Raw genomic sequence first — 11,824 nt, 5'->3', positions numbered from 1 at the left:
TATTTAGTAGTTATGACTGTGTTTTAGGGGGTGTCAATTTTAGCCAGGTCAAAAGAAAAAAAAATGCAGACTAACTTGTTTGGTTTAAACCACCTAAAAAAAGGCTTTTAGTTGGAAAATCCGGCTTCTTTGAGGTGAGAATCTTAGCATGATTTAAATTACCTTAGTAAAAATTTAATCAAGGCAAACCACTGATGCAAGACAAAATATTTTCTTGTGCTGTAAAACTGAAAACTAACTTCCAGTACAGTATGTGTATCTGCTTCATGAAAAAAAAAATAATAATAATAATGCAATTTTTTTCAGTAACCTAAGTTCTGGGTTCTGTTCTAGTGAAGTAAATTGCTAAAAATAATCATTTTTATTTTGTCACTGAAAGTTTCAAAGACAAAAAATGATTCATTTCATAAGAAACTCTACAAAAATATTTGTAGTGTATATTTGACGGTGAAACATAAAAGAAATATAACAACATTAGTAAAATATCACAATTTATCATTTATTAAAGTGGATTTTAAAACAAGTTATCCATGAAACATTTTTTTTAAATACATTAATATGAATGAAACATCAAAATCCATTGGTTGCAAACGAGTATAAAAGTTTAAAGAAAAACATGTTAGCTAGCTGAGTGTCAAAGTTTGGTATACCTCAAAATAGAAATACTAAATATCTTCTTTAAATTATGTACTTTCTTAGTTAATGTGGAGTTATCTTTTAATGTATTAACCATTTTACTCAGTTTTGGAAGATGTTCTGTGCTTAAATGTGGAAAGAAATAATCATGCTGTACATATTTATACTTCGAAAATATTGAAAAGTTTTGCACAGATATTGACAACTCAAAAGGTACAACAATGAAAAGTGAATCTGGATAAGTTCCTGAAACAATGTTTTCAACTCCAAATTGTAATTCACTCAACTCTTTTCCAGAAAAATCGTGAATGTTACCTACCAAATGCTTTTCTTTCATAGCTAGCAGATAATAAGGAGGCATGTAAGTTTTATAATACACAACTACACTGTTGTTTTGAGTATGAATAAAAGTATGAATATGAGACAAAGACAAAAAGACACCACCTTGATGGAAAAAAACCATAAAAAATTACACCACCAATATTAAATATACACCACAAGCAGATGAAAAACTTATTTTTTAGGTAGTAGTGCAAAAAATGATAAGAACATAAGAGACTCAAAGGTGTAATAAGAGGAACTAAAAATCTTGGTTCTTGATGTGGTATAAGGGACAACAAAAGTAATGGTGTTACAAATAATAACACATGGAACATGTAATCCCACTTTTGAGCTGTGTTTCTTAAAATTTTGAGAAAATGCAGCAAAATGACAACCCCGTAAACGGAAAACAATAGTGGAATGTTGACACAAATGTGTAGCCATAACGGATGCAATCCATGAGCACCTAAATTTGCTTTATTCGTATTATACAAGAGAAAATTTACAGGAGTTAAAACTAGACCCTTCAAATTTTTTTCTGCTATAATATTGAAAAGGAAATTACCTTTGGTATAGTAAAAAGAATCAATTGAAATTAAACAAATTGACAAAGACAATATACTTAAACAGAAGGAACAGAACAATTTCAGTTTTGTAATGCAGTTGCATTTTGTTTTTGATAGCGTATAAATCCAAACTGTTAGAGGATAAATTGCAAAACAAATAAATGTTGGCCTGTTAAAAATTCCAAGAGTCAACGTTATTCCAAGCATGTAAGTTACGAGTAGGAGCTTTCTGAGTTTACTGTTTGACAGATTTTCTTCTTTAATTTTATCAAACAAATAACGTATTTCACAGAGTAAAAATACAAAAAATGTAAATATCAATGCTTCAATTGAGTTAGAAAATGTTCTTGTAAGATAAACAATAGTGACATATGATGAAGCAAATACTGTCAGACTCACAGTGTGATTTCTTTTCAACATCTTACAAATCATATAGAGACAAAAGTCATTAGCAAATGAAAGAAAACATAGTAAAACTCTCGGTAGAATAAGTAATAAATATGGGTACCATTTTGTGCCATACAAATAATTTGTGTCTATCAAAAGTGATAATAATGAAGCTATACCAGTTATAAGGTATGGGAAGAAAATACTTCTAATAGGATTCAAAGAATTGAACTCCCATGTTCGATGCACCGCAAAATTTAGCATATCACCTACAAATAAAATACACAAATGTTAGTCAAAATGATTTCAACTTACCTTACTATGTTTCATATAATATGATGTTTGTTAATCTTTTATTGATCTTTGTTCTACATTGCACATATTTAAATCTTACATGTTTCACAGGAAAAATATTGTCAATTCTCAATAACTGGAACTCTAAAACCTTTGAGTTATTGGTAGTTTGAGTTATGGGATGTTCCCCCAGCCTTCCCCAAAGTTACGAACCCAAGGAAAACTTTGAGATTAAGGAATATTCAAACTATAAGGCTTTGAGTTATTGCGAGTTGACTGAATATACATTTTAAATATCTTATTTGCATTCCTAATAATATGTAAAAACTGCCAAAAATATTTTAGTCAGACATTACAAATGTAAATGTCATTTGAGGTTCAGATTTGATTAAACATGAGGGTTAAATTAATGAAACAATGCACAAAAAGTAAATTGATTAAAATATTGAAAAACCAAAGAAATCATTAATTCAAATGATGTCGGAAATGGTATATCTAATTGAAGTTGGTTTTGTTAACTTGAATCTATAATTCTTTCTACTATGTCAAGATTACGTGAAATACACCGCCAGCTCAGTCATTTCCAGCCGAGGACTTCAGTTTCATGCTTATTAGCACTCATCAGCCCGGCATAGGAAAGTGACTGAGCTGGAGATGGAAAACCTCTTAAGGAAGCCAAGAGTGCGAAACAAACTGGTAGCTAATATAGAATTAGCAGACCAGACGAGTGACCGAAGCAATGGTTCGGTTCAACTCGAAGATTGAACGTGAGGCAAGGTTCCGAACCATTGCTTCGGTCACTCGTCTGGTCTGCTAATTCTATATTAGCTACCAGTTTGTTTCGCACTCTTGGCTTCCTTAAGAGGTTTTCCATCTCCAGCTCAGTCACTTTCCTATGCCGGGCTGATGAGTGCTAATAAGCACGAAACTGCAGTCCTCGGCTGGAAATGACTGAGCTGGCGGTGTATTTCACGTATTTCTGCTTTACCTTGGCTAATGGGCGGTAATTTACTGAATATATGTCAAGATTATTCAGGGTTTTTTACTACCTCCTATTTCAAATCCTCACCCAAATAAAAATTCTTCTGGAACTCCAAAGCATAATGTGCAGGGAATGTGGGGCAAAGTGAAATAGTTTTAAGATGATTGAGCGTTTTCAAAACGAACAAATTGAAAATTTATTTTGAAAAGGACAGTGCATAAAGAAAGAACAGAATATTTCTTGCATTGAAACAGTAAAAAATAATTTTGACTAAATGAATCAGTAAATAAAAGGTTAAATGAAAGATAGTGAAACAGTAAATGAAAACTTTTAAATAAATTAAATTAGTTTTAAATAAATGAGAGTGAGTAAAAGAATGAATAAAAAAATAATTGAATGAATGAATAAATAAGTAAATTACTAACTGAATGAATGCAAATGAGTTAGTTAATAAATAAATACGTAAGTGATTTAGTAAATGATTGAGTGAGTAAACAGAATAGACTATTTCACTTTGCCCCACATGTATAGTGTAGCTCTGGTTAGATGTGCTGTGACCTTGACAATGTTTACCTGTTTTAGGGGAGTTTAGTGAAAAATAGACATGTTATTGGCTCAGATTTTAGTTAGAATATTTTTGAATAACTACTAAGAAAGTTTCTCAACTCAATTTAGTGCTAATTACCCCCCCCCCCTATTTTCCGAAACAGAGATAAAAATTTTCAGAGTCGGAGCTCAACTTCTCAGAGTCTCACAATACTTGACTAATTGTACAAAATATTTAAAACACAAATAAGCTTAATATTAACTAAATAAATACTTCACCGAATATTAGGTCTCAATTAATATTTAAAATGTTGATACAAAAACATCATTTTATTATAAGAAAAATAATTTTTGACTTACAACAAAAAATTACAAAATGAGTATCAATTTTCGAAAACTGCCTGTTTTTGGATATACTTTAATCTTTGGTGGTATTTTTTTACTGACTGGAATATACTACATGTGCTACTATATAGTTAAAATATTATCAGATAGGTGGCCCTAAAAGCAGAGTAACTATTTCAAAATTTCACTTTGTCTCACATTCCCCTTCTACAAATGAGGCAGTGAGAAGCAAAGGGATGTAAGTGGCAAGATTAAAAATTTGGGGGTGACCAGCTCACATGGTAGGTGAATCACTCCTCTGTCTTGGGGCAAGAGATGGTACTAGTAGCCCTGGTAGTTTCTGCTATACGGAATGATTTAGAAAAAAAATTTCAATGAAAACCTACCTAGGATGTTATCTTTAAACCGGTTTTACTCAAAACTTGAAAATGTACACTTACTTCCCTTTGCTTCTCACTGCCTCATATGTCGTAGAACAAACAGTTTTGCTGAGGAATAGATAAATCACCAACTTAACAGGTACTAAGGATTAAGGATAGCCTCAGACATTCTCAAGAAAGAAATGCCTTCATACAGCTAAAGATAATTTTGGGTGAAGAGTATACTTATCTGGTTTGAGGATTACCCTATAAATAACTTTACATTCTATTAGCAGGGGTGATTGTGAGTTCATCAAAAAATACCTGAAAGTTTCAAAGCGAGACCGGGGGGGGTGGGTGGGGGGGGGGTAATCTTTGGCTCCTATTACTTAAGTGCATCTTTGCCATAGTATTAAATAGTTCTGAGTCAAAATATTGTGTGTACATTTGATTAAATTTTTAATGGGTTACAAAGTTACTTTTGAGCTGGTGTTATGCAAATTATCTTGACATTTGTCCAACTTAAGGGATAGGTGTTCATCTTATAGCTCTTGCAGGTATATTTGATGAGTATTATATAATTTAAAAAACTGCGGAGGCAGGGAGATAAAAGTATAACAAAAAAATATAATTCCGGTATTTTAGGACATTAAATTACTGGAAATACGTCTGAAAATACCGGAAATTCGGTAAAATACCGAAACACAATCACCCCTGTATTAGTTATGTGCTTATCACAAATTCACATTAGGCATTTACATTATATGACCATAAGTATTGGGGCACTTTCAAAAATTCTCATTTTTATGGATTTCTTGAGAAATAAGAGATCAATTGCTTTGTAATTGTTTCACATAAAAGGTATACTCCGTCTTTTTCCAATAAAAATGAAGTCTACTATTCATTTAAGGGACCAGCAACAAATTGAGAAAACAAAAAAAAAGGTTTTTGATCATCCTTCATTGTAAATAGCTGGAAATAAGCTGTAAATTTTAGAAATAGGTTAACAAACTATGCAGAATTTATTTTTATATTTTCGTGAAAGTATCTCTTACACCCACAGAGCTATAAGCATTTCTTTCAAAAATACAAATTTCATTTGAAGATTTGTGGCTCATAATTCACAGAGTTTTCCATCAAACGTTACTAAACTTTCAGAATATTTGACAGCATACACAAGAGAAAAATATTAATAAAATTTGAAGTTAAAATATTGAAAACTTGATGAAATGTGAGCGTTTAAAGCAATTTTTCACTGTGCATGTGTGAAAGATAGCAATTTATGACTTTGATAATCAAAAGCCCAAGTAGATCCTGCAACTCATAATAAAACTCCAGTTCAATATCTTTAAAATTAAAAAAGGTATCAGTAATTTAATGAGCTGAATTTCAATATTTTTTGAATAGGAAACAAATTGTAAGGGCTTTTAAAGCGTTCACATTTCATTAAATTTTCAATCTTTTAATTTCAAACTTTGTTATTATGTTTCTATTGTATGCTGTCCCATATTCTGAAAGTTTAGTAACTTTTGACGGAAAACTGGGTGCTGTGAGCTGAAAACATTCAAATAAAATTTGTATTTTTGAAAGAAATGCATACATCTCTGCGGGTATAATTAGTGAAGGTCCATGTAAATGTTTATTACATCGTTCAAAGTTTCAAATTGAAGCATTTGTTTATTAAAAACAAAATACTAAACATATTAAATCCCACAAAAAGTTTTTAAATCTCGATCTGTTTAACCAGCATTAGAAATCTTTTTTAAAAAAAATAACTGGCCCTACGGACTAATAAGCATGAAGACATACTGGTCCACTTTATTAGCCAGTTTTGGTTTATTGTTTTTTTAACCAAAGATTTTTTGCCCTATCTGATGATTTCAGACCAAAAAAGTACCCAATATTGTGGGTGCTCATCATCCCAAGAGCAGGGGCACACCCCCTCCCGCAAATACCACAAAGAATCCAAAAAAAGGAGAAAAGTATCCCTTAAAAAAACTCCCCAAAAAATTTAAATGGTGCATTCTGTGCCATGACCATTTTGGTATAAGAACATCTCACTACTAGGTATAAGTATTGACAATATGGATCCCCCCCCCCCCCCTTCCGGCAACGCTACTGCTTCATGACTACCATGTATTTTGTTCTGAAGTACCTATATAAATGCTCATGTAGGGCCAGTCAGGATAAATGAAATCAGAATATCAATGTTTCCTTCCTCATGAAATTGATTCGGGCAGATAACCATAGTAAGCACAATCAATTTAGAGGTTTAAGAAGTTCTATACCAATAATATTCAATCTGCATCCTATTGGTCACATGGGAGCCACTAAATCTTCCAGATCTCACCAATAATTTAAAAATCACTTTCAGGCCCAGATCTAAAAATTTTGCCCCCCCCCCCCCCCCAGAGACAAGCAGTGAAAATTTGTAGCATTATGAATTCTTCATGCTAGTTTTTTTTTTTTTTTTTTTTTTTTCAATTTTTTGGACCATTAAATTTACTTACAAGATACTACATATCACTAAATAAAAAGATATATTTGTTTTCAAAATAGATCCCTAAAGTATAAAATAAAAAAAATTTCAAGAGTTGGTGTCAGGCGTAAATACACAAATAGTAAAATTGATGGCTCACATAAAAATTATTAAAAATCAGTGAACTAGTTTACATTTTAATATACTAAAACAACTTAATTCTTAAGTATACTCATGATTGAAGAATATTTCAGTTTTCAAATGATATTATTGAGAATAAAATTATTTAAAAAATATTTCCACCTTGGTGTCAGACCTAAGTTTTCGGCGTTAGACGTGAATTGTTCATATTGGACGTAAACTATTGCTCTTAAATGTAAATACACAACAATGATCACAGTTTTAAATATTTAAATTATAGGCTAATAATTATAATAAAAGTGAAAAATATTGAAAAGACCACATCAAAAGCCCATAGATACGCAATGCAGCAAAACTAAAAAGCCAAGTAAATATAAAAAGTATACAAGCCAAATAACAAGTTTTTAAACAATTTATACAAAAAATAATGATGAGAAAAAGGAAAATACAAGCAGCAATTTAATAGGAAAAGACAAATGATGTATCCAGAGCTCATTAGTCATGGAGGATTCAATAAATATGCTGAACATATACTGAAACAAAATTTATAAAGTAAATTCAGAAGTAGGGCTGGTTGGGGGAAGTGGGTCACTCCCCTACAAGCTGAAATACGCACATGGTTTTTATACTTTTTAACATTTATCATGTCATTGTTCATCACAGTAATTGGCTTTGCATATAGTGTTGGTTTTGTGGAATTGTTTTTTTCTAGGTCAGACTCTTTATTCAAAAAAAGAAAAAAAAAATCTGATTAACATTTTTGCGAGTTCAAGCAACATTTTTTAAAGCAGTGTTTTCAGGTTAGTTATTATTGTTTTTTTATGATCAATAAACCTTGATGTACAGTTTAACTTAAAGTGCATACTGCAAGCAGAATTTTTTGAATAAAATATTATCAATAAATGTTTTAAAGGAGGGGTCCCACTTACCCCATAAATTTTTGCTATAAGAGGTAAGTAGGTCCCCCACTATGGGGTAAGTGAGTATCCCACATCAGTAAGGATTTGAAAATTCAAAGCAACTCTGATGAAATATTTGTATTAGTGAAATACAAAACAACTATGATGACTTAGAAGGAATTGATAGTTTCAGATACAAAAGTTGCTAAAGCTGGTGATTATGTATTTGTGAAACATACATGAAATAAAATAACTTCGATTTAAGTAGGTCTAATGTTAGAAGTTCATGATGCAAACAAAAAAATACTTTTGAATTTGCAAGAGCGAATAGAAATAGTGGACACTTTTTATCGGCATGGTGCAGATGATGTCGAAATACTCACTGAGGATGAAGTAATAATGGTTCTTTCTTAGCCAACTTTACATAGACGCAATCATTTAGGTTTCCAATTTCTTTTTCAACTTATAGTTTTCGCTAATTTGCCCAAAATTGATCTTGATCAACTGTATTAAACTTCATTTAACGCACCTTTATGTGTAAAAGTAAAATATATACCAGTAGGCAATTTTCAATAGCTGTCCCAAATGACAGGGGTGCCCTTCCCCCCCCCCCCCCCCCGAGAGCAAGGATGCACCCTCTCCCCTAAATATTGCGATCCCCCAAAAGAGTGAAAAACTCCACTCAAAACACCACCCCCCTAAAAATATCAATAGTGCAGTCTGTGTCATGACCCCCCCCCCCCTCCCTATTGGGCCACCCTTGCAAATAAAATTGTTTTGTTTTTAATTTTAAATTTTCTGTGATACAGATTTAAAAGACAGTAAATATCTCATAAATGGATGCATTTGCAAAAAGTAATTCACACTAAAAATTTTATATGCTTTAATCATGTAAGAACTTCCTTATTCCTTTTTTAGATATGCTTCATTTAAACTTACATAAAAGCTGGGTGACCCATTTACCCCTTAATATGGGGTAAGTAGGACACCCATTCGATTTTTTAAGAAATATAACCGTTAAGGAATATTTTTTAAAGCATTATTTTAGAAAATAATGATGAAATTTTGTTTATTAATAATGTCCTCAAGATAAAATAAGACAATAAGTTTTATTTATTCATTTTTTTTTCAAAACATTTCTATATGTTTTTAAAAACGAACTATTCTTAAAAGGGGTCCCTCTTCCCCCAACCAATCTTATAGGTACGTACAGTAAATTCACCAAGTTGTTTTTTATACATATTTCACTTCAACTTTGAAATTAAAGCCAAAGAAAAAAAAAGAGAAACATAGTTGACAACATATGCTGTTTAAAGAATGTAACAGTATCAGACTAAAAAACATTTCACATCAGACACCTAGATTTTAAAAAAAAATATTCACTTGTTGCAAAATGAATACAGGTTGCATCAACAAGATCCTTACTTTGTATCCAAAAATACATGCATGTAGCTTTAAAATTATTGGCTCAGCATAATTAATTGCGCATTTTCGTGTTGGACCAGGGTGGCAACAAGAACTGTGAAAAAAAGTTCCCTGATTTTTCCCTGATTAAGTTCACCAAATTTCCCTGATTTAGGTTACCAATGATAATGGTTTCCTTTCTTTGCTCTACTTGAAATCCATTGTATGTTTGTATAAAATGCAGTATTTTAAACGTTTTAAGTTGTGTAAAGTTGTTGAACTAAAGATATATTTTTAAAAAATGCTACTTTTTTAATAAAATGGTTAAAAAAAACATATCAAGTCAATTTTTTTGGAAAAAGAACCCCTACAAAACAGTATATAAAATTTTTCTATACATGGAAAGATTATAGAAAATTAAAAAAAAAAAAAAAAAAACTTTAATTCCAGAAACCACTTAGCATAAGAATTTTAAGAAACTATTAAAATCACTCTTAAAAACATATGTGTTTAATGATAGAACTAAAAAGAAATTGAAGTTATTTTGAACTAAATTTTCAAACATTATAATAATTGTTGTCAGAATAATGAAAGAATAGAAGTGATGTAGTTATTCTTATATAACTAATTGACATATTTATGTAAAACAGATGAAACCATTTGACATCTATTCATAGGAAGCGTTTCTCTAAGAACATAAGTTTTAATGAAGGAATACAGCATTTTGACAATAAAAAAATAAAGATATTTACTTAAGTGACAATGGAATAAAGGCAAAGGCACTAAGGCATTAATGAAGGCTTCCTCTTTGCCTGCATGGTTGTTTATTTTAAGTAGCATTGAAAGCGTGAAAGGAAATTTCAAGCTAGGTAAAATAAACAACCTAACAGACACAAAAGCAATCTTAGAAAGTTCATCCTGTGGTTAATAAGTAAGATTTAATACTTTGACGTTAAGGAAAAAAGATGCACAAATATGCGGCAGTGTATAATCGCACCTCATTAATTTTACTTTTTTTTTTTTTTTTTTTTTTGAACAGATAATTGGCGGAAAATGCATAGGGAATTATAGTACTTAATTTTGTAAAGCAAAAAAAAAAAAAATTTTTTTTCCTTCATAAAATCAATTTTCCCTGATCTTTTGCTATTTTTTTCAAAATTCCCTGATATTTCCCTGACTTTTCCTTGATTAATCAAGTTTCCTGACTTTTCCCTGATCTGTCGCTACCCTGTGGACATAAAGAGGAATTCTTTTACAAATCAAAATGAATTATATTTTTACACATTTTTGCAACATCTTCAGCAATACGTTGTATATTTAAATGGTTATTCATCTTAATTCATAACATTAGTATGTATTTTTTGGAAAAGACAGATTTAATTCGAGAGTCACCAAATATGGTTTGAAAATACTCAAGATGTTGACCTTAGTTTAACCTCCAGTAACTTATTTATAACTGAAGTCATCAAACTCTAGACAGGCAATCAAAATTTTCAACTCTTTACCTGTAAAATGATATCTTATTTGTTTAGAAATTTTAATTTTGAAAATTTGATCATCTGGTTGAACTTATCATGGAACGGACAGTAGTTTCCAAACAACAACTTTTTACAAGAATAAAATTGCATAATTTAATTACCCTTGAAGTTTGAATTATCAAATAAGTTTACTCGTGTTTTATCCGGGTAATAGTTACATTACATTATTCCACTAAATATGTGCTTTGTTGAAACAATACAGGTCTCACAATATATCACAAACCAAATGAAATATAAAGGAAAGAAATTCCTTTCATTACCATATACAATTTCTGGTCCTTGGAAATGTTCATCGGGGTGAATGTAACCAGTTTGTGGAATAAAGACTAAAATGAATCGAGCAGCACACAATAGCATATACAGCGTTGGAGTCATTTTTTTTGCACGGAATGTGAAATATAAAATAGTTAAAACTGTAACTCACGAAATACAACACATAAAATTATCAAATCACACTGTGGATGACAAAATACGCGCCACATTCCTATTACGGTTTATTTGTTTTGATTACAAGATTTCTGGTTTGTTAGGCGCCATGGTTCAGAGGAGGGATGAGAGAAACAGAAACTAAGTCCCTACTCTTCAATATGCTTAACTAACTTCACATTAACGCTACGCGAAGGGTTCAAGGCTTCTTCTCTCTAATATACAGTCGCTCAAAAAATTTTTCGAGCGACGGGACCCTAGAGAAAATATCGATTTTCCGATTTTAAAATGATATTTTTAAGTGTTTTTATTTTAAAATAAAGTGTTTTTATATAAAAATGATATTTTTTAAGCGTTTTTTTTTTATTTTCCAGATACTACTTTAAAATATATGTATATAAATATTTTTAATTTATAAACTCGAATCCAATATCGGCTCGATAAAAATATAAAATAAAACAATACAAATATATATATATAAAATAAATACTTTTTTTTTAT

The 11,824-nt window shown here is 30.7% G+C and overlaps 1 protein-coding gene across 1 annotated transcript; it reads right to left on the bottom strand.

Moving 5' to 3' along the window:
* Positions 1 to 634: 634 nt before the first annotated feature.
* LOC129223243 (GPI mannosyltransferase 4-like) lies at positions 635 to 11,364 on the bottom strand. Its single transcript, XM_054857808.1, is given in 3 exon segments — positions 635 to 1,093; positions 1,095 to 2,179; positions 11,158 to 11,364. Coding segments are annotated over 3 exon segments (1,659 nt in total). The 5' UTR covers positions 11,273 to 11,364.
* Positions 11,365 to 11,824: the final 460 nt, after the last annotated feature.

Source organism: Uloborus diversus, chromosome 5 (assembly GCF_026930045.1).
Source record: "Uloborus diversus isolate 005 chromosome 5, Udiv.v.3.1, whole genome shotgun sequence".
In the NCBI taxonomy this organism is placed as follows: Eukaryota; Metazoa; Arthropoda; class Arachnida; order Araneae; family Uloboridae; genus Uloborus; species Uloborus diversus.
This window is presented reverse-complemented; position numbering and strand designations above follow the sequence as displayed.